General features: G+C 57.7%; 1 protein-coding gene and 1 pseudogene across 1 annotated transcript; both read right to left on the bottom strand.

The window, feature by feature from the left end:
• Positions 1–1,418: 1,418 nt before the first annotated feature.
• SLC6A19 (solute carrier family 6 member 19) lies at positions 1,419–16,762 on the bottom strand. Its single transcript, XM_019744619.3, has 12 exons — positions 16,469–16,762; positions 11,719–11,859; positions 11,136–11,273; positions 9,602–9,783; positions 9,141–9,251; positions 8,770–8,882; positions 7,398–7,526; positions 7,156–7,312; positions 5,257–5,461; positions 4,987–5,146; positions 2,890–3,052; positions 1,419–2,686 (listed from the first exon to the last, which is right to left on the bottom strand). The coding sequence occupies exons 1-12, from the start codon at positions 16,668–16,670 to the stop codon at positions 2,483–2,485; spliced, it is 1,905 nt and encodes a 634-aa protein (XP_019600178.2). The 5' UTR covers positions 16,671–16,762; the 3' UTR covers positions 1,419–2,482.
• Positions 16,763–19,756: 2,994 nt separating this feature from the next.
• Positions 19,757–22,908, bottom strand: LOC141570446 (single-stranded DNA-binding protein, mitochondrial pseudogene; annotated as a pseudogene).
• Between the last annotated feature and the right edge of the window lie 113 nt (positions 22,909–23,021).

Raw genomic sequence — 23,021 nt, 5'->3', positions numbered from 1 at the left:
TCCCTTCCCGCCTGCCCCCCCTCCCCCCCCACACTTTCCTATTTACAGTTGTCATTTCACAACGTTACACAAATGGGGTCACACAGTGTGACCTTTGGGTCAGCCGTGGGGGCGGGGATGGGAGTGTCTTCCTCCTCTGGGCCCTGGAGCTTCTGCCCCATCCTCAGTGTCCACTGCCACTGTCAAGCAGCGGGCAGGTGGGACAGGGTGACACCCACTGTGCAAGGGAGGGGTGGGCTCAGCCGGCTTGGGGGACACGTGGGACCTGCCCTCGAGGAAGAGGAGATGAGCTGACATGGGGTGGATGGAGCCTGGCGCTCCTTCTGGGGGCTCCGGGACATGGAGACCACCCCCTGCTGGTGCTTCCACCAGGACAGGCCGGGGCCCCAGACCTGCAATTCTCACTTTCCCTGGACACTGCGTCTCTCAGCAGTGTGGCCACGACCCCCAGATATGTGGGTCCTGGAAGTGTGGGCCTCGTGGACACAGTTTTAAGAAATTCTTTTTTGGGTGAGAGGGATAAGTGACAAAGGGGAGAAGCAAAGATGCAGAGGAGGGGAGGGGTGAAGAGAGAGGAGGAGGGGCGAGGAGGGCAGGGGCGGGAGGCGGCCCCGCCAGTCCCTCTCTCTGTGCCCCTGCGTGGGGCAGTGTGCCCATGGGAGAGCCATCAGCGCTCCCCTAACCCGGGTCAGGAGGCTTTGGGGACACAAGGAGGTGGGGTCCCACGGAAGCCGTTGGCGTCCGGCACGTGGAGGCCAGAGCAGTGTGGGGTCTCTGGGCATGCTGGGTGTGGACAGGTGGTCATGGCCCCAGGGGGAGGGCTGTATGCCGCCTCCCACTCTGTCTTCAGAGGTTTCTGCCCATCACGGCATCCAGGTGACCAGTGGGCAATGGAAACGCACTCTAGACACGCCGAGGGCTTTGGGGCTGAGGTCTGTGCGCACCGTTGGATGGGAGGTAGGTACGGGGCGAGGGGAGAGTGTGGTGTGGTGTCTACATGTGGACAGACAGATGTGGTGCCAGGACCCCACCTCCACTCGGGTCTCCCATCCCTGCCGGGAGAATTCGCAGAAAGCCCAGTGTAACTAAAACTTGTAGATGTTGCCATGGACTGTGGAGGTGACCAGTTCATTGAAATAAACACCCCAAGTGCCAAGTAACTGGCTGAGGTTGGTGTTGCCTCCCAGGAAGTGACCCTTCCTGTGACAGCAGAAGAGCTGACACCGGCCATCACTGAGTGTCACCCAGTGGAGGTCATCCAGGGCTTTCTCAGTCCCCAACATCGCTCAGTACACATGGACTGTCCTCCACCCCACTGACCAAGGCTGAGTTACCCTATAACTTGTCTTTTCCAACATCTGGCTAAAAATTCACACAGTTAATGCCTTCTTCAAAAAAACACAAAGGGTGTTTCAGCCTTAAATTATGCCAAGTTGAGTTTTATTTAACTGTCATCTATTTGTGGCAGCCAGAAGCAATGATTAAACGGGTTAGCAGTCATTAATCCAGACCACTGCCAAGACTGGGGAACCTGCCGCTGGTGGACGGCAGGGCCCAGGACTGGCCAGGCTTTCCCAGGTCAGCGGCCGAGGGGCTTGTGGCCTCTTGTAGATGGGGCTTCTCCTCGTGGGGTCAGACGCCTGATGCAACCAGCAGAAGTTCCTAGGTCAAGGGCTCACCAGCGAGAGGGAGGGCTGGGGAGCAGCGGACTGGTCCAAGGAGCCAGCACAACACAGTGCTCCCCTCTCCACGGGACGAGCACGGCAGCTGTCGCCTTCCTGCTGTAGCTTCTGACTGCTCCCCGGAGGGCACGGCAAGACCGGAGCACATGACCCAGCACAGCAAGGGGGCAGCCAGCCCCCAGGTGGCAGGCGTGTGCTGTGGGTAACATGCATATGCACATGCATACACATGTGCACACACATGTGCATACACGTACATTCCATACACATGTGTACATAAATACACATGAGCATGACACATGCACACACATACATACACACATGTATATACCACACGACACATGTATACACATGCATATGCATTTATAAATACACATACCCGCACCCGTGTATATACACACAGACATGTGTATACAGACATGCATGTATACACAGGTGTTCACATATGCCTGTATGCATGTGCACACAAGGACATGTACACACATGTGCAAGCATATAGTATACACAATACACTCATGTGTACACATACATGCACATATAACTTGCATGTATATATATAACATGCATGCAGACGTATGTATGCACACATGTATACACACATGCACATTCACACATGCATATACACACCCACGTGCACAATCACACACGCTCACACATGTCAGTGCACACTTGTACACGCCCTCAGGTATATACACACTCACCAGCGTGCACATATGCTCTCACATGTACACTCACCCAGTGCACACTCACGCTCACACTTGTGTATATACATGCACACGAGCAGCCGTGGGCAGAGCTGCTCAGTACTTCAGGTCCCCGTTCACGGAGGCTGTGGACAGTGTGCTGACCAGCCCCTGCTGCTGTTCTGGCTTCTGGAGGCGGTTCCTGAGGAACTTGTAGATGGCGAAGCCGGGGATGGTGAGGCACGGCACCCCAGCCACGATGACCACCACGCCATATGCCCAGTCTGGGTACGAAACCTTATGGGATTTGGGAAATTCCTCCTGGGGAGAGAGTGACCGCAGGCTGAACAGACACAAATGCAGCCAGAGGGGTCTCTTTCAGGGGGCACAATGCCCCTTTCTGCCTAGATGCTCACCTCCTGGCCTTGTGGGGGAGGGGAGGGAGAGCCCAGGTTCCCCAGCCCCACACACCTCCTCCCAGGGGCACGACCCACCCTCCCCATGCGGCGGCCCCGCACACTCACATAGGCGGGGTCCCAGACGCTGTACATGAGCTTCTGGTTGACCTGCACCACGAGGAAGAACAGCAGGATGACCAACATGAGCAGCGGGCTGACCACTCTCCACGTGATCTGCCAGAAGATGTTGGGCTTGTGGCCAATCATAAACTCGATGTCCTTATTGAACCTGGAAGCAGAGGCCAGAAGGGAGCCGTCACCCGGTGGGAACACGGGCCTTTCATCCCATCAAGGCGGAAGGTGGGCCAACCATTCCGCATCGGACAGTCGCTGCCCTGCAACACGGCACCCTGGCTTTCTGTCATCTCAGTGCTAGCCGTCCTTCTGGACAAAGACGCGCCTCCCCTGGGAAGGCCCGTGGCCACAGCACAAGCCTCTGGAAGCCTCGCCCCTCAGCCCCAGCCCAGCGCTCCGACCTGGGAGCAAACAGGGGTCAGCAGCCCTGACCTTGGAGGCCCCACCACGTCCTGTCATCCTGTACCAGACTCTCTTCTGCACAAATGAGTTTACTGTCTGTAGAAATCAGAACGGAGTGGCCAGAATGTAAACATGAGCTGTCCAGGACCGCTGGTGAGCCCTGAGGACACTCGGGAAAAGTAGAGGTGCCCAGGCTTTGTCCCCAGCAAGTCCTGGGAGCGTGGTGATGAGTGTCTTCTGCTCGCGGCCACTCCTGGCTCTCCACCTCCCACTCATGTAACCTCCTTGAGGCAGCGTTACATGGGAACCCCAGTAGCAAGTGTCCCGTTCACAGATGGACCTGCACTCATTAGGACGGTCACATCTGCTTCACACCCACCACCAGGCACAGGGCAACATCAGCTGGTGTCACGGCCAGGGGGTCTGCCTACAGCTGCCATCTCAGCTGTTCACGCCGTGTGGCCCTTGCACATGTGTGTCTTGGTGACACAGAACAGGGTGGGCTGAGGGCGCAGGCATGTCTCATGGTAACGGCACCGGCGTTATTCCTGAGGTTGTGGCACGTCCAGCTCCTGCCAAGGACACGGTGCCATTTTCTGGACCCCCATCTTGACAACGGGCAATGCCCTGAGAGTTTGGCCGAGGGGACGCTGAAAAGGGTCCCCCCTGTCCTCATCTGAGTCTCTGGCTGCAGGGCCGTTCGCCCCTTAGAAAGGCCCAGAGCGTCCCCACCACAGGGCTCCCCGGGTATGGACCCATGTTGACAAAAAGCACCCAGCTCCCCCTGCCCACAGCTCACGCCCCCACCCGTCACTCCTGGCCCGCGCCTCTCCTGCCCACTCCCCAGCCCAGGGTGCTCCTGGGCCTTCTGCTCATGTCTGGTCCCTGTCTGTCCGCCGAGCGCCTCTTGGTGCACGAGTGCTTCACCTCCTCGCACTACCACTGTCCTTCTAGTTCACTGCTCTTTTGACTCTGCTTATGACACTTTGGCTATAACTTTTTTTAAATCATGCGATCAGATCAGAGGTGGCTGTAATTTCACTTGTGGTGCTGATTTTGTTCTCCTGCCCTGAGACTATGCAGTCTTCTTATGTCTGAGCTTAATCTGGGTGCTGCATCTGGAAGCATCTAGAAGCCGGAGGGGGAGCATCTGGGGTGCTCTGGATGGGCATCCTTCCGGGATCCATGTTCTCTCCACAGCGTCCATCCAGGCGCCCGACCCGCACCCACCCCTGCCGTCCAAACAAGGGAAATACTCCCAACCGCCTACGTCAGCGCACCTGTCCTCCGCCCCGGCCCAGACATGGCACGGCTAATCCCAGCGTGGCAGTTTCCCGGAGCAGTTGGAGCGGCTGCGTGCCCCGGTCTCCCTCCCGCCTGGGCCTCAGCCTCCCCCCTACCTGTCCACCCCGGTCTCCCTCCCGCCTGGGCCTCAGCCTCCCCGCTACCTGTCCACCCCGGTCTCCCTTCCGCCTGGGCCTCAGCCTCCCCCCTACCTGTCCACCCCGGTCTCCCTCCCGCCTGGGCCTCAGCCTCCCCCCTACCTGTCCACCCCGGTCTCCCTCCCGCCTGGGCCTCAGCCTCCCCCTACCTGTCCACCCCGGTCTCCCTCCCGCCTGGGCCTCAGCCTCCCCGCTACCTGTCCACCCCGGTCTCCCTCCCGCCTGGGCCTCAGCCTCCCCCTACCTGTCCACACCGTACACGTAGACCACAGCAAACATCTCACAGAAGGCAATGACAAGCAGGGGAATGGAGCCGGCATAGTTGTCCAGCAGCGAGAGCCAGTACTGGCCAGAGTTCAACGTGAAGATGAAGGCAAGAAAGTAGCACCCCAAGCAGATGAGGCCTGCGGACGGGCAGAGGGGCAGCTGGTGTGGACCGGGCTCCGGGCGGCGCCTCCCCCAGGGCCCCTGACGCCCGTCCTCGCCGCCTGCCCACCCGGCCGCGCCCACCTACCTGTGAGCACCTCCTTGGGCCACTTTTTGGGGATGACTTTGAGGTCCTGCAGGGGCACGACCACACCCTCCATGTTCCCAAACATGGAGGACAGGCCCAGGCAGAACAGCATGATGAAGAAGAGCACGGCCCACAGCGGGGACACCGGCATCTTGGTGATGGCCTCCGTGAAGACGATGAACGCCAGCCCCGTGCCCTCCACACCCTGCGCAGCAAGCACACGTGTCAGCCACGCACAGCACACGCTGCCAGGGCCCCCGGCCTCGGTCGGCTCGCCACGTCTTGCCCACACCTTCAGGCGTCTGGCTCATTTGAGTCATTTTGCGAAATAACCAGATCTTGTCTTTGAGACCGAACTGTACTTTTAAAAGCTGAGCTGTTTTACAGTCACACAGGCCAGCAGCACACGCTGCTCAGACCCCAGGACGATTCTTGAGTTGCACCCACGTGGCCAGGCTCGGAGCGCTAAGTGACTTCAGTAGGGTCAGAGTGAGTGCCCTTGGTGGCTGCCCTGGGCATGCGGCCCATTCGTGTGTCACAGTGGGCCATAGGGCAGGCGTGTGGCAGACGGGCTCACAGGACATCAGCCCCAGGGCTGACCCCGGGCCACTTTATCCAGCCCACAAGTGTCAGTGACCTCCAGCACCAGGTCCCCTCCTGGCAGCCAGTGTTCCCCTCTGGAGAGGAAGTCTGAGGGGAAGTGGTCTCCCGCTTTGACCTGGGAGGTTGGGGTTCCATAGAAGTCAGGGGCCCCAAGGCCATGTCACAGCATTTACAAAAGTGTCCACCCCTTCCACTCACGGACTGAGCTCTGTGCAGGCCCGTGGGGACTTGAAGAGGACATGTGAAAAACAGCGGGGCCCACACAAGAATGGCCGCCTCACAGAGGAGTGAGGGGCTGACCACACAACACCTTAGCAATCTGCAGTGGCGAGGCCGAGGGAGGGCAGCACAGGCCACCAAGGGCATGGCCCTCTTTTCATGAAACATCTAGAGAAGGCACAACCATGGGGACAGGAGCAGCTGAGTAGTGGCCTGGGGGGCCGGGAGGCGGGGCCTGACTGCTGCTGGAAACTTCTGGATGCTGCACAGAATTGCTCACTTATGACCCTCAGCAAACTGCCCTGAGCAAGGAATGTGCTTGTACCTCGATATGAAAGGGATTCGAACTGTACACCCTGTGTGTCGGCCGCCTGCCCTTCCAACCTGCACGGCGGCGGGAAGGTGGTGCTCAGAGAACCCTTCGATGGCTTCTCTGAACCTCGCTCCTGGTGTGGCTGCGTTATTATGGCCACTGGAAAAACGGCGTCAGGCCCTAGACCGCTTAACATGCCCCAAGTACTGGATGGCTCCAAATAAGGAAATTGCACAACAAAAATTAGTAAACGCTGGTCTGTCGAGCGCCGTGGTTTGTAAGCATCACTAACCCTTAGAGCTGGTGTTCAAAAGCATTCGTGCCTCAGACGATGGTGTGTAGGTTACATGTTCCTTGGCACTGTGACAATGCCGCACGTCAGCCAGCCTGACATAAAGTGTGCCACCAGGTCCCAAGTCATTTCAAAAGTACAGTCACAATGACTCTGAGTTTTTCACGGGAGGAATTATGTTAACAATGGACCGTGGGGCGTCCTCGTGCGTTTGACATGAGGCCATGGAGGCGGCCAGGCTGGCGACAGCCCCCGTCCCCGCCTGGCCTTCACTTGGGATCTGGACGTGGGGTGTTGTGGCCAGGTAGATGCTGGTACCCCAGCCCAGGCGCCCAGGACCCCCAGGGGCAGGAGGGTGAGAGGCGGGCAGGCCTGCGGGGGAGGGGACAGGCCTGTGGGAACTGGGCTCCTGGGGAGCTCGGCACCCAATGGGGTCTTCCCTCCGTGCCTGTGCCGCCCCGGAGGGACTCACCTCCGACAGAAAGGAGGTCATGTCACAGGTCTGGAACTTGAGTGTCGCAAAGGTGATGGGGTCGGTGGCATTGTACCACTGCTGCATTTCCGCGAAGTTCTCCTGGGTGACGTTGCCCTCGGGCAGGTCGAACCCATTGATGAGCGTCAGGATATTCCTGGAAAGACAGCGAGGCTGATGCCCTGGGTGGTGCAGGCCCGGTAGGCTCCTTGGAGGAGGGTGTGGGCTGGGCCGGGACTTACTTGCTGAAGCAGTCATCAAAGCGCTCGGTGGCACGGAAGCCGATGATGGAGTAGACCACGGTGGCTGCGTACACGGACGTGAAGCCATTGATGACGGACACGATTATCGCATCCATCTCACAATTGTTGCTGCGGACAAACACGGCTTCAGGTCACCACAGGCCAGGGACGCTGTGTCCACCAGCCCGGCCGGGTCAGCACAGGACTGAGCCTGGGCTGCTGGGGTACAGGCAGCCCACCTGTCCATCCCGACTGGCACCCAGCAAGAGGTGACCAGAGAGCTGTCCCCAAGCCCTGTGCCCACAGTCAGTGGTCCTCACTCCTGCCCTTCTCACCACTTCACAATGCCAGCTGTGAAGAGACCACCCAAAACTCTGTGGACCCCTAGAGCAGCCTTCAACCCCCAAAGGTGGGCTGGGAGTGCCCTGTGTGCACATTTGCTTGGCTGGCAGCTGCTCTGGGCCCAGTGAGCGAGTCCTCAGCCTCAGCTGGCCAGGTCCCCACCCTACCTGGCCATGCCCCTCCCCTGCCCCACTGTACGTCCTCTGACCCCCTGAGGGGCCTGTCTCCTCCCAGCTGAGGGCTCCCTGCCTTCTCCTGGAGTTCAAAGGCTTCCCCAGCTCAGCGTGTCCAGAACACAATCCCTGATGTCCCCAACCCGGCCTGGCAGCTCTCCCACCCGCCCCACTATTAAAACTAACACCACCCTTCCAGATGCTTCCAGCAGAAGCCCAGTCCCTTAGCCCTCGGGGAAACTCAAATCAAATCACAGCAGACTCCATATGCCACCCACCAGGATGGCCAGAATCGAAAAAGTCAGATATTAACAAGTGTCCCGAGGACGTGGAGAAATCAGTCCCCCACGGCCAGCAGCCAGAAGGGCATCTGACTCACCCTCCATGTGCGAGTCTTTGCTCACATTGCACCTCCTGGACCTGCCCACCCTGCCCGAGGGGCCCGCCGGGCCCCATCCCCTCGTCTCCCGCTTAGTCCACTTGCTTGTGTCCCAGCCAGGCCACAGCCACAGGCCCCAGGAGGACAGATCATCGTGCGGCAGGCAGGGCACACAGTAGGTGCTCCATAATGTTCGCAGAGATGGACCGACATCACTGCGTTCCTCTGAGGCCCTGGGGGCCCTTTCCATGTGGGTGTTGGTCTGGGTGGATCGTGGGGGCTGGGCACCTGGGGTCCTGGATTGCGAGGGGTAACCGGGGAGGGGGAGGGGGCAAGGGGCACACCGGAGCCCCCATCGCCAGGACCAAGGCACCTGGCATGTAACACGGCCCAGACCCCCGTCGGCCTCAGCGCGGAGCCCGGTGCCCCGCCCAGGACCCCGCCCAGGACCCCGCCCAGGACCCCCGCCCGCACTCACTGCACGGAGTTGTAGCTGGAAAAGGAGATGAGCCCCCCAAAGGCCAGTGAGAAGGAGTAGAAGACCTGGGCCCCCGCGTCCAGCCAGGTCACCGGGTTGGCCAGCTCCGTGACCTGCGGCAGAACACAGACCCTCAGCCACGTGCCCCAGGGACACGGCACTGGTCCAAGGGAGACACGAGAGCTGCTGGGTGGGTGGTCAGGCAAGACAACAGCTGCTGAAGGTGGCCGCTGACGACGCGGACGCGGCTGCCCTCAGGCCACACGCAGTCCCTGCAGGCCCCGCATGCATGCGTCCAGGGGCCCTGGGACTGGCCAGGCTGGGCTTGGGCAGGGAGCCTGACACCTGGGGGTGGACAGCGGGAGACTCACATTGGGCGTGAACAGGAAGACGATACCATTGGTGGCTCCCTTCAGTGTCAGGCCTCGGATGAGGAAGATGGTCAGGACGACATAAGGCAGCGTTGATGTGATGTACACGGCCTGGGGACAGGGCGGTGTGAGATGAAGGGGCGACAGGGCTCACGAGGAGCCAGGGCTGGTCACGCAGCTTCCCAGGCAGGGAGAGGCAGCCCCCAGTTTCCCACTGTTGTGTTTGTAATGATGGTTATTCAGTTGCCTCCATTAGGCGACTGTGGACCAGTCCAGCATGCAGCTTTCTAATCGCATGTTTGAGAGCCCGCACGAGTCCCTGGAGCCAAGCTGGTGCCAGCAGAGGCCCTTCCCAGACAGACGGCACATGGGAACGTGACCCTGCGAGCTGATGAAGGGGCAGCCAGCTCAGGGCCCGGACACGCACCTATGCCCCGCAAGCCCCTCAGCCTGGCCCGCACCTTGCCCGTGGTCTCTATGCCGCGGATGACACACACGTACAGGACGCTCCACGCGCAGGTCAGGCAGAGCAGGACCCACCACTGCACGGAGCCCGAGTTGCTGATGGCGTCAGAGATGTTGAGGGTCTCCCGGTACCAGAAGTAGTCCACTGGCGTGCTGAGGGTGCACTCCTCCACGTAGCCTGCAGGGGGTGCTCTCACATGTCAGTCTGGGTCACAGAGCATGGGGCCCAAGGAGGGGACAGACAGCACAGCTGCAGGAAATAGGGGCCGTGCTCCCGACTCACTGACACCAGGGACAATAGTGCACACGTGCACATGGGCACACACAGGCACACAGACATGTATGCACACACCTACACAGGTGAACCTGCACACCCACGGGCACACACCCACAGACACGTGTGCATGTACATGTCACATATGTGTGCATACCCATAAGGCACACATGCACACTCACGTGCACACACCTGACACGTGTGTGTGTACACGGCACATATATGTGCACACCCATAAGGCACACATGCACACTCACGTGTGCACACCCTGACACGTGTGTGTACATGGCACATATATGTGCATACCCATAAGGCACACATGCACACTCACGTGCACACACCCTGACACGTGTGTGTGTGTACACGGCACATATATGTGCATACCCATAAGGCACACATGCACACTCACGTGCACACACCCTGACACGTGTGTGTGTACACGGCACATATATGTGCATACCCATAAGGCACACATGCACACTCACGTGCATACACCCTGACACGTGTGTGTGTACACGGCACATATATGTGCATACCCATAAGGCACACATGCACACTCACGTGCACACACCCTGACACGTGTGTGTGTACACGGCACATATATGTGCATACCCATAAGGCACACATGCACACTCACGTGCATACACCCTGACACGTGTGTGTGTACACGGCACATATATGTGCATACCCATAAGGCACACATGCACACTCACGTGCATACACCCTGACACGTGTGTGTGTACACGGCACATATATGTGCATACCCATAAGGCACACACGCACACACACAGACACACAGCCTGACATGTGCACATGAGCGAGCACACACACACACACACACACACACACACACAGCCTGCACTGGCAGTCACACACTGGTGACTGCAGAGAAGGAGACCCCGGGGGATTCGGTGGGGAGGACAATGGGGGTCAGGCCACCGCCCTGGGTGACGTCAGGGCCGCCCACAGCCTGCTTCCCAGAGGGCTGCTCCCGCCTTTCCTTCACCCGACCTCAGCCAGCACCGTTCCTACGGAGGCAGAAGCACCTGCCTTAAGGGCTTTTCTCTGGCATGATCATTTTTTTCTTTTTCAATTCCCTATTGCCTTAAATGTGCTCTGGTTTTTCCAACCTGAGCCACAACCATCTGCATTTGGGGACATCGGAGAGCGACCATTTATGAAGTATCGGTGTGCAGCTCAAAGGTGCAGTGGCGCTCACACAGCCGGCGGCCCCGCCCCGCCCCGCCCGGGCTCACCTGTCCGGTTGGCATTGAGCGGACACTCGCTCCATGGCAGGGGGTCCTGGAAGGAGTTGAAGAAGTACCACATGACCCAGGCGATGATGGTGTTGTAGTAGAGACCCACCATGAAGGACACGAACATGGACGCAATGCCTGGGGCAACGACACAGCAGTGGGGGCTGTCGGGCTCGGGCATCACTGGGGGTACGCTGGGGGAGGGGCACTGCTGGGGGCCGACTGGGGGAGCCAGTGGACCAGTGGACGGAGCGTCCTAGAGAGCAGGAGGGTGATCCCTCAGGCGCTCGCTGAGCCCTGCAATGAGCAGCAATGGGGGGACGCTATTCTCCCCATGTCTACAGCCTCCCAGGCTCTGGGCATCCATCGGGGGACAGCCTCGGCTGCCCAGCTGGTCCCTGGATGCCAAGAGTAGCCCCAGCCTGGACCCTGCCACTGCCACCTCCCTGATATTACAAGGAAGAGTTTGCAGAAGGCTGGGGGCAGTTAGCCCCCCGGAAACAGAGGCAGGCGAGAAGGGGAGAGCACGCTGCTCCCACAGCAGACGCAGGCAGGGTCCCCCCGCGTGGGCCCAGATACACACCTACGCCCTTCAGGGTTGGGTGGATGGAGCTCCAGACGCCCACGCTGCCTTTGCGCAGCCGCTGCCCGATGGCAAACTCCAGGTAGAGCAAGGGGACGCCCTCCAAGACCAGCAGGATGAGGAAAGGGATCATGAACGCTCCTGGCAGGGAGAAGCAGCAGGGCGTCATGCAGGGCAGGCACACAGCAGGAGGCCCCCTCTGGGGACACAAGTGCTGGTAGGAAATACCTGAAGAATTCTGTCACAAATACAAACTTAGGACACCGTCACGGACACGCCGCCACCACCCGTGACAGCCATCGACACTGTTTTATGGGGGACTTTTTCTGCTGCTTAGGACCGCGGTCAGTTTGTCTGCTGTCCTCCCAAGACCAAGCCTGCTTCTGGGGATTAGGGAGGGTGTCCACGCACTGGGCACAGGCTGTGGCGACTTCACTGTGGGCTTGAAATCCAGCCGGGGAGGCAGGGACAGCAGTGGAATCTTCACTCACAGGGGATGGGGAACCCAAGGTGACAATGACATGAAAAGCAAGCAGCTGGATCCCCTGGGGAGGGGGAATGGGGAGCTGCCCTGCACCGAGGGTCCAGCTGGGGCTGCAGGGTCATGGGCAGGGCCCAATAGGGGTCACGGTGTCAGGGAGGGTAGAGTTAAAATAAGGAAAGATTTGCCTCTAACGTTTTCTCAGGAGCTTGATGTGAAAATCGTTGGGGCAAAACTACCAAGAAGAAATCAAATCTGTGGTTCCCAAATGTCCTTGTATCCTTCCCCTGCCCCCGTGATGTCACTTTTACCCGCAGGTCCCCCGGCCCCTCCTCCACCAGGAAACTCTTCATCATCCTTGAAAACCCCGCTTGGACAGCCGCTGCTCCCGGAAGCCTCTGCTGCCGAGTGTCAGGCTGAGCTCTGAGCAGGCACCACAGCCAGTGATGAGAGAGGGTGGGATGGTGGGACCAGCACATGCCCACTGCACCCCCCAAAATGGGCCTGGGCTCAGTGAGCCCTCCCGTGTCCCCATGTTGTGGGGCCATCCTGTGGGGCCAGTGGGGTCTGTGTGCTTGGCACCTGAAGCCCAGGGCAGCACCTGGCATGGGACATGCATTCATGTCTTGTTCTTTGCAAGGATGAGCAGGGTCTTAGCCTTTTTCTCCCTCAAGAGACCCAAGCAATGCCTTACTTTTCTGCCATGTCTGCTTTCTTGCTTTTCTTTACAAGTAGAGCCCCTGGGATATGAAGCTTCCTTCTTCAAACCCCAGCTACTTGTCACTGTGGGAGGTGTGGGGGGGGCACAGAGGAGGCAGGGCTGCAGGCCCCAGCGAGGGACGACTGCCACGTGCCTGCCAGGTAGACAAGGTGGCGCCTGACAGGGCTCCTGTCTGCATGGGTGTGCTCGTGTGCGTTTGCACACCGATGGACACACATGCAGACACAGGTGGACAGAACCCGCAGGAGAACGATGCACTTGCATGGAAACGTAGCTCTCTTTCTTTTTCTCTGAGGATTCAGGAAACAAGGTGGGGAGGAGGCGGGGAGGAGGGCAAGTCTGAGCCTTCTGTCCACAGTCTCTCCTGCATGGGCCGTGTGTGGCACAGAGCAAAGGCTCCAGGAAGGTGTGCTGACTATGTGGCTGCAGGGCCAGGACCCGGAGAAGAATGTGGCCCCAGGGACCAGGCTGGGGAGGCCATGGGCAGCGCTGTGCTGAGGGGGCAGCGCTGCCGCCTGCGGCTCCCCCAGCCCGCACACCATCTCTCCTGCGTGTGCTGTGGCTCAGAAGTGGGGGTGAGATGGGGTTAAGGGGACGCCATGCGTCGGGGTGGTGTCACTGAGCAGACGGGGCGGTGGGCACATATGGAGAGGTCCTGGGCAGACGCGCCATGAACGCACTTTGCCAGGTGCTGGTCCAGAACTCTTGGCCGGGGACCGTCCAGTCACCAGGACCTGGCTGTTGTATGGCCGCCTCCCTCAGCGGGGAGAGTCCTGCCTCTACCTAGCCTCCTGGGTTTCAGTCTTTTGCACACAGCCCCCTTCCCTGTCTGTGAGCTGGACAGCAGGGCTGGTGGTACAGCCCTCAGCTCACAACTCTGCATCACCTTCCATTTCACAGGCGGGAGGGACACTGAACCCAGAAGGTGCACAGGTGAGAGGGCTGGGGCAAGACGTGGGCTCTGATCCCAACTCAGCTTCTGAAAGGCCCTTCTTCAGAAAAAGGGCCCTGTGAGCCCACGTCTCCCCACAATCACGCAGGGGCCGTGTGTCCCTTAGTCCCTTTCTTGTTCCCTGAAAGCTGGACATGGACAACGCTCGCCCCTTGCCTGGGCTGTCTCTGCCACACGCAGTCCAAATGGACGCCATCACATGACACCTGTGCCCATGATAAATATGTGCATGTCTCCTCTCGTGTGGCCCAGCGACAGATTCTGCCCGAGGTTACTGTGCTCTGCTGTTTGCCAAAGGCAAACACACAAACCCGAGGCAGGCAGAGGTGATGCAGGCAGAGGGCACCTGGGGCCACCCCTGGTCACAAAGATGCCCCACCTGAGACCCAGAAAGTGGGGCCTTCTTGTGACAACACATCGCTCAATGGCATGCAACACGCAGGAGTTTGTGTGTGCACACGCCCCACCAGCACCCCCACACCAAACACAGCAAAATGCTGCTGACAGCTCCTCTGTCCTGGGGGCAAGGCTTCTCTGTAGTTCTCTCTACTTTTCTGCATTTTCTTCTTGTCACAGTACAAAGCTAAACACAAAGTAAGTGATGATTTGTCTTACTTTTCAAATTACCCAGAACTCCTGCAAATAATTGAAGGCAAATTAAATTTTCACCAAATCAGGAGTGGTCATCAGTCCTCAGATCCATCACTCTCTCCAAGTTACTCGGTCACTCCCTCCCCCATCGGTGGGGGTGCAGGGGTGGGAAATGTCACTCCTGAAGAGTCCCCGCCAAGCCTTTCCATTGTCCTCACCATTGTCTCCTGGGCTTGGAGGCCAGGTGCTCAGCTCTGATCAGAGCTGGAGAACAGGGAAAGGCCCTCCAGGTGGGAGGGAGCACATTGGAGGGGCCGGAGCCGGCTAGAGGTGGGGCGTGCTTGGCGGCAGCCCCGCCTGGGAGTTAGGGCTGCACATGTGCTCTCGCCTCCCAGAGCTGACGCAGGTCGGACCCGGGCTCTGCTGTCCGTTCCTCAGGACTCAGGGGTGATGTGGGGACCTCTCCCTTCATCAGTGTCTGGAGGCAGCCTCCCCCCGCTGCCTCTCAGCCTCACAGCAAGTGTGTGGCTGCACCCTGAAAGCCCCCATTTCCTATGGGCGAACACATCTCAGCCCGAGGGCCCCCAGCTGTCTGGAAACTTTAGATCTCCGTTTTTGCTCTAGTCACTCATGCTGAAGACTTTAAAGTGGATTTCAGTGAGGTCCTGGGCATCCCTCCCAACCCACCAGGGCCCAGTGTGGGGGGGCAGGGGCGGGGTAAGGGCTGGGCTGCGATAGCCTCCCTTTTGCTCAACTGAGCTTCCCTTTGGAAGGAAGTAAATGCTGGCACCCTGGCCCCAGAGAGGCCCTGATGGGGTGGGGAAGGTGACCTGGACCTTCCAGAGGGAAGGGGCAGCCTGGCCTCAGGGACTGTCTGTTACTCTACTGCTGGGTGACCTCACCGGGCCCCTAGAATCCCCTGCCCACCCCCACTGGCACAGAAGTGGCTGCAGCTAGAACAGAACTGTGTTAAGACAGACCCTCCGAGCCATTCAGAAACTCGAGTCCTTAGCCATGGGGGTGTCACAAAGGTGACCCAGGGACGACCACGTCTGCTTTCTTACTTTTCTGTCACAAAGGTTGAAACTAACTCACATCCCTAGAGCCTTGTTCTTTCAAAGGAGGTTATTCCACAGCCCACAGAACCAGAAACAAGCCCGTCCCCAGGGCATCCAGCCAGCTCTGCAGCCTCTCCCAGACCCCCTTTCAAGTCTGGGGCGCTGGGGGGCAGAAGCCATGAAGAGGTGTGGGGCTGAGGGAACTAGGCTGAGGGTGTGCCCTCGTTGGCACCTGGAAGGTGGTGAAGGGGTAAGATCATGGGGACTGAGACCCAGCACCTGCCCCCCAGTGGAGGCTCTGAGGCTGGGAGAGAGGGGACAGCCTCAGCCCTGGGGAAGGAGACTCCTGGGCTCCAGCCAAGGCTCCCAGAGGCCTCTGGAGGCAGCAGGACAGGCCATGTTTGGTGGGGGATGTGGCTTTCCCATCTCTGGTGTGTGCCCATCGGTCAAGAGCCTGCCACCTGTCTCTCTGTGAATCAACCACTCCTGGCCCAGCTCCCTCCTCTGTGCCTCAGGGCCCTGGGCCCCCTGTGTGCTTGGGACTTGTCCCCGCTCTTACTGCCCCTCATGCTGGCACCTTCCTCTCTCAGAGGAGGGCCCCTGCCCAGAGAAGCAGCCATTCCCTCTCTGTCCTGCCATGACCAGATCACATCTGTCCTCTGGGAACAGGGCAGGGCTCCTGGATCCTGGAGCACAGTGGCCTCCCCGACACCCAGGCACTTGGACGTGTGGGACTGGGCACTGGGTGAACCAGGAGCAGAGTGACCATTCTCCAGCCCTGCCCTCGGGGGGCTCAAGTGGGCAGGCGAGAGCTGGAGGGCGCGAGCGCGTGCTGTCCTGCCCACAGCCCCTTACCCTCCAAATTCCTCCCCTCGGTGAGTGGGGTGCCTGGCCCTGGGGGCCATCATTCGTTTGCCCTGGCCTCTGCCCACCCCGCCCCAGCCTACCTCCTCCGTGGCTCTGGCACAGGTAGGGGAAGCGCCACACGTTGCCCAGGCCCACGCAGAAGCCCACGCAGGTGAGCATGTACTGAGCCTTGTTGTCCCACTTGGGCCGCGAGCTGGCCTCCTCCTTCTCAATGACGTCCAGCTCGCTCAGGGACGGGATTCGGTCCTCCAGGCCCGGGTTGGGCAGCACGAGCCTCACCATGGTGGCGGTGGGGGTTGGTCCTCTCAGCACCACAGGCCCGGTGCTGACGGGTGAGTGGACACAGACAGAGCCCCAGCACTTTTATAGGGAACCTTTGGCACCTCACCCCAAGCACCTGGGCCGAGAGGAAGTGTCAGCAGATCTGGAGGGCACAGACTGTTAATGCCTTATCTGCAGGCGCTGGCCGGCCCTCCCCCTGTGCAAACGCAGACGTCATGGGCACAGGTAAGCCGCCCCCACCCCCAAGTGCACTCAGACAGCCAGGCTCCCGGGGAGGTGCGACCCGGGGCAAAATGGCCATGTGGAGGGCCCTGCCTGGCTCTGTAGGATGCTAGTCCCCAGGACCCTCACAGCCCCCTGCCACCCCCTCCAGCCACATGCTCCCACTTGGAGGAGGGGGCCAGGAGGGGTCTCTCTCTCCAGCTCTCTGCCAACAGGCCGGGTGCTGGGGTACCCCTGCCCCCACCCCAGTCTAGGGACTCGAGTTGGAGCCCTGGGCCCAGGGAGCAGCACACGGCCCTGTTCACATTTAGCTCGGAGCCATCTGGACCCCTCCCGGCCTGAGCTCTGGGCACTGAATAGCTCCTAGGAGAGCCTGGGTCCCGCCAGCACTGGGGTGGCCAGAGCTGCTTCGTCCCCATGGGCTATCCCTGGGTGGACTGTCCCCAAGCTGCACGCAGCAGCCTCCAGGTCTCTCCCAGGCTGCAGGACTTCTGTCTTCTACCAAGTGCTGTGCATGGAACAGACTGAGTGGGTCCCTGCCCCCCAGAGCGGGCAGTCAAGCTGGGAGACACAGGGCACATCCAAAGAGCAATGTGGTCCCCACCTGGCGACCTCCGGGCTGAGGGGTGGTTGGGGGGGCAAGGGGAGGCCCCCACCAAAGCTATGTCTAGGCTGAGACTCAAGGTAAAGTGGGGACTTTCAGTGCAATTTCTGGGCAGGGAGTGGGGTGGGGTGTGCCCTGCCCTGACCTCAACTCAGCCACACCCCTCCCCTACAGACACCTTCCCTCTGGCCAGTGACCATCCACACCCATCCCACTACTGGGCCTTTCCCTCAGAACGCCCTTCCTACCAGCCTCTGTCCAGCCTCCCGGTCAGCTCTCTGCAGAGTGCCCTGCCCTCCCCCCCACCTGCTCGCCCAGCCCCCTGGCCTTCCCTGAGGATGGGCCCTGCCATTCTGTCTGTGTAAATACTTCATCAGTGGTCTGTGCCGCTGAGCGGTGACGTCTGGGCGGCCGGGCCTGGCTACCTGACCCGACCCCACTAGATGGGTTTGCACTGAGTTCAGGGGACAATCCAGGAAGGTGGGTGGAGGTCGCTCAGGCAGGAGTGAGGTCAGGAGCCTGACCTTTGACCCCAGGATGGCAGGCGGAGGGGTCGACCGGAAGGAAGGGATCAGGTTTGCTTCAGGACATCTGGCTGCTGAGACAGGGGCAGCCTGGAGGGCAGGGCCAGCTGGGTGGAGGCCACTGCAGAGACACAGAGACAGAGGGACTGGGGGGCAGGAGAGGCCGGGCTGGCCCAGGCTGGGTGGTGTCCGACTGTGTGGAGGTGGGAGGAGGTGTTGCCTGGACCCCATGGGCCAACGAGGTGGTTTGGGGTCCTGTCCTGGGCGTGTCCAGTATGAGCCCCCCACAGGAGACAAAAGCGTGGATTCCAGGTGTTGGGGGTCAGGGCTGATGTCTGGGCCTCTGGCCACTCCTTCTGGAAGCTTCTGCAGAGGAAGCCAGGAGGGGAAACTGCACTAGGACCCACATTCCTAGGCCACCAGCCCCCTAAGCTCAGCCACTTTGCTTAGTCCTCAGCCCCTCCCCTAGGCTGTAGAACAGGTGGTTTTCCTGGGAAATTCCGGAGGCGGTGCCTGGCAGACAGAGGCCAGGTGCCCTGTGCTGAGCCTGAGCGCGGGGCCTCGGGGTCTCCCTGACGAGCGTGAAGGGGGCTGCCACCAGGACCCCACTCAGCCAAAGTCCCAGACTTGCCTGGTCCTTCCCCACAGGCCTGGCTGGGGACCTGGGCCATGCGGAGGGTGGGGGACACCTCTGCCGTGGCGCCGTGCGTTCGCAGAGCTGCAGGCCGTCTCCTTGGGCTCAGCATTTGGGGTGCAGGGTGCAGAGAAGTGCTGGGTAGGAGGCGGGCAGAGAACTCTCAGCCTGGCAGCCCTGTCTGTCCTGCTCAGAACCTTCCGTGCGCCCACATGTCTCCAAGGGGAAAGTCCCCAGGGGGCTTGCTGTGTTCCACCTGAATGGCGTGACTGCTAAGCCCCGTCGGTGGCTGCTCCTTGCACCCCAGGTCCATGCCTGCTCCCCTTGCCTGGAGCCGCCTTCCCACGCTGTTGGTTGCCGCCCCAGGTTGCTGGGTCACCCGCTGACATGGCAGCCTGAGCTTGCTCCCCCGTCGGCACTCCACATTCCACTCAGCTCTGCTTTTGTTCCTGACACCCGTGCAGGAGATGCCCTTACTTGGTCACTTCTCTGTGCCCTGCATGTGGGACCCACAGACGGGTCTTCGCCGCCTGTTCACTGACAGCGCTCCTTGGACGTGCCTGACACCTGGGCAGCGCTGGGTGGATGTCGGCCAGGAGCTGGAGGCTGGCCGTGCCCTCCCCAGATGGCCGGTGGGCATTGGACGCCGTGGCCCCGAGGAGGGACTATTTCATGCCACGACTGTGACCTGGCCACCCTCCAGCCAGACCTGGCTGTACCTGGAGGCAAACACAAACCATTTTCTCATTGTTCTGGGCTTTTATATGTGTGTGTGTGCATGTGCACGTGTGTGCGTGTGGAATTGTACTGTCTGGGCATGATTTTCACTTAACATTATGTCTTGAGAATTTTCTTATATAACTTTAATTTTTTAATCAAATTTAAATGTTTGCTTATTAATCTTTAATGAAAATTTTCTCTCAAGTGCCGTTGTCAATGTGGAACACGAAAGCACCGTGCTGGACACACCACATTCAGTAGAGACAATCTTGCTGGCGAGGTGCTCTGCCAGCTTCAGCCTGTCCCCTTGCAAATACCACTGTCACTGTGACCGGCTGGGTATTTGAGTATGCGTCTTTCTGCTGCTGTTCTACAGGTTGACAATTTCCATAAGGCGGGCCCATCCCCAGGACAGGAGAGAATGTTCCAGAACCCCAGAGGCCCCTGCTCCCTCCAGGCACTGTCTGTTGTCCCAGAGGAAGCCCCTGTCCGGATCTCGCAGCACAGCTGGGTGTCATCCTGCTGTGTGCCCGGCTCCCTGGCCTCTGTGTAGCTGTGAGGTCCAGCAGCCTCCCGCTCTCCCGTCATCACGTGCAGGGCCCCAGGTGTAACGTGTCACAGCTCACTTATCATCTTGCTGCTGCGGACAGAGTCCAGAGTACGCTGTTCTCACGAGCCACTGTGTTGTATGCTCAGGCCTGTGTCCTGTGGGACGGCTGCCTCCTGGGCCTGCACAGCGACTTGAAAGGACCCTGCGGGGCCTCGGCAGGGGTGGAGCCCGTTACCCAGCATCCCCCGGGGTGCCACTCCCTCGCCAGCTCGTGTCCTGGCCCCTTTCCTCCGTGACCATTGTGTCAGGCTAATAATCACCTTGTGGTTGTAACTTGCATTTCCCTGACAGCCTGTGACCTCCAGCTTCATCCTTAGAACTGACCGGCCATCGGCAATCCCCCCTTTCAAATGCCCTTTCCTCTTGGGATGCTGACCCTTCTTAGTAATTTTCAGGCTATTTTACTACATTCTAGAATCCAGTACTTCACAAACACCTTCCCCACTGAGCCACCCGCCTTCCCCCACCTCTCAAAGATGTCATGGGTGAACAGAAGCTCTCATTATACTGTTGGCCAGTCACTGACCCTTTAAAAAAGGCTTTGCCTGCCTCCAGGGGATGGAGATGTTCCTGCAGGTTTTATTTGATGGTTCTGCCTTAGGCATTTAAGTAACAGTTCACTTGCAATTACTTGGAATTGGTTTTTATGTTGTGGGTCACAAAGCCATCAAGTGAAGATTCCTTTTTTTTTATTCAAATGACCAGTTCTGTGTACTCAAAACCCCACCCGTGCCCCACTCTGCCGCTCAGCCGCTTTTCTCAGGAATCTATTGTTCCAGCCGGGCTATCTCTTCACCTCTCGTTCCCCACCTGCCACAGGCACCAGCTTCATGCCTGTTGCTTTACAACAGGTCTTTCCATCTGATGGTACGTGTCTTCCAATTGTGTTCTTCAGAACACGTGTTTTAGAATAAGCTCGTAAGTGTCCACAGAAAACGTGCTGAACTTCCATCAAAGTGCATTAAATCTATAGATTTCTAGATCAATGTAGATGGAATCTTATCAATGCTGTAAATCACACACACAGGAACGCCCCCATTAACTCCCGCCTTCTTTTGCTCAATAACGTTTTATAAGTTTTTTTGTGTGGAGGTCTTGATATTTCGTAACATTTATTCTTAGATATTCAATCATTTTTGATGCTATTTGAATGGTATTGTTTTTTAATGTCTATCTTCTAATTGTGTATTGCTGGCACTTATAACAATATAATTAATTTTTGCAGATAGACCTTATATTGAAATCTTTTTCTAGTACCTTTAGCCATTGATTTTTATATATATAAAAGAATATTTTAATTCTTGTCCTTAGAAACCATAAAGACTATACGTGATTTGGAAATGAGACTGTACCAAACACTGCCCAAAGACGCATCGTCCGCTATATGCCTTCTCTTTTGTCTGGTCACTCAGAAATAGAATGTTATCAGCTATGATGGTTGTTGCTTGCCGCCTCACATTATTTTTATCTGTGTATTCACCATCATCTACTTTTCCTTCCACATAAATTCGAGACCCCTTTTTCACACACTAGCATGCTGCATCTCTGAGGCCTGTCAGGCACTGAAAGTCTGTGCCCCTTTGTCTTTTGACTGATATCCCCCATCTGGTATGCTTCTTTGTCTCCGGATTTCCACATCCCATTTGTCGCTAGAGAAAATACTGTGACGGGGTTTTTCCCTTCCACCTGTGTCATGTCAGGGTCCTGACCCACTCGCCCCAGTAACTGCATGCGATTCAGGGATCTTTCAAGAACCAAGCTGACAGCTGCTTCAGACTCACGCCTTACAAACTAATGAAACACCTGTGCTACGGATCTTCGAAACATGGCTTCAGTTTTTCTTTTCCTGCGACCTAATCTTTAGCCTTTTCCTGACGTTCTAGCCTGACAGCCTCCTTAACCACTAATTTAAAATATATTTTCAATACAAAATTATGCCAACTGATAATTACAGCGTAATTCATCCCCAACCTTTTACCTTTTATTCTTTCTTCTTCTTTTCTTTTTTTAAAAGATTTTATTGGGGAAGGGAGACAGGACTTTATTGGGGAACAGTGTGTACTTCCAGGATTTTTTTCCAAGTCAAGTTATTGTCCTTTCGATCTTAGTTGTGGAGGGAGCAGCCCAGCTCCAGGTCCAGTTGCCGTTGTTAGTTGCAGGGGGAGCTGCCCACCATCCCTTGCAGGACTCGAGGAATTGAACTGGCAACCTTGTGGCTGAGAGCCCACTGGCCCAGGTGGGAATCGAACTGGCAGCCTTCGGAGTTAGGAGCACGGAGTTCCAACCGCCTCAGCTACCGGGCCGGCCCTCTTTTTATTTTTTTAACCTTATTACATTGTGTCCAACACAATACTGGATAAAATCGGTAACAGGATGCATTCTGGCCTCATTTGCCGTCCTGTGAGAAGCTTTCAGTATTTCACCATCAGAACCATTGAGGATGATGGAGATTTTTGTACAAACCCTTAATCAGATTAAGGAATGTTCCTTCTATTCTCTGTGCACTAAGAGGTTGTTTCATTTTTCTGGTACTTAGCGGGGGTGCCAAAAAAATGTATACACATTTTAAGAGATATTATCTATGCTCAAGCAGTAGTTCGCCATAAATCAGAAGTGGCTGGACGCTGATGGTAACCACTTTGAGCACCTCTTGTAATTGCAGACGTCAAACGTGACTTGTATTCATCGTTTGTTATCGGTATATATTGAGTATTACAATTAATACAATTTTTTCCTTTCTTAAAATGTGTATACGTTTTTTGGCACCCTCTGTATTTATTAAGATCTAATTATAACAATATGAATTTACTCATTTAAAGTGTACAATTTACTCTCTTTTTAGTTTATTCACAGCTTCATACAACCATCACTACAACCAATTCTAGAAAGTTCTCACCACCTCCAAAAGAAATCTGTACCCTTTAGCCATCACCCCCCCCCCCCCGTGTTCCTCTTTTATTACGAATGGGGATAAAAGTTGTGAAATGCTTTCTACATTTTTGAGATTATTATAAACTTGTTCTCCTTTTTTCTCTTA

This window comes from Rhinolophus sinicus, chromosome 3, assembly GCF_057876585.1.
Source record: "Rhinolophus sinicus isolate RSI-liver-muscle chromosome 3, RSI-T2T, whole genome shotgun sequence".
In the NCBI taxonomy this organism is placed as follows: Eukaryota; Metazoa; Chordata; class Mammalia; order Chiroptera; family Rhinolophidae; genus Rhinolophus; species Rhinolophus sinicus.
This window is presented reverse-complemented; position numbering and strand designations above follow the sequence as displayed.

Excerpts from the sequence above, each read along its gene's own strand:
- SLC6A19 (XM_019744619.3), bottom strand. The coding sequence starts at position 16,670 with ATGGTGAGGCTCGTGCTGCCCAACCCGGGCCTGGAGGACCGAATCCCG. Across the intron at positions 7,527-8,769 it reads TCCAGCTACAACTCCGTGCA|CAACAATTGTGAGATGGATG; the intron begins GTGAGTGCGGGC and ends GTTTGTCCGCAG. Across the intron at positions 7,313-7,397 it reads TTTGATGACTGCTTCAGCAA|GAATATCCTGACGCTCATCA; the intron begins GTAAGTCCCGGC and ends CTGTCTTTCCAG.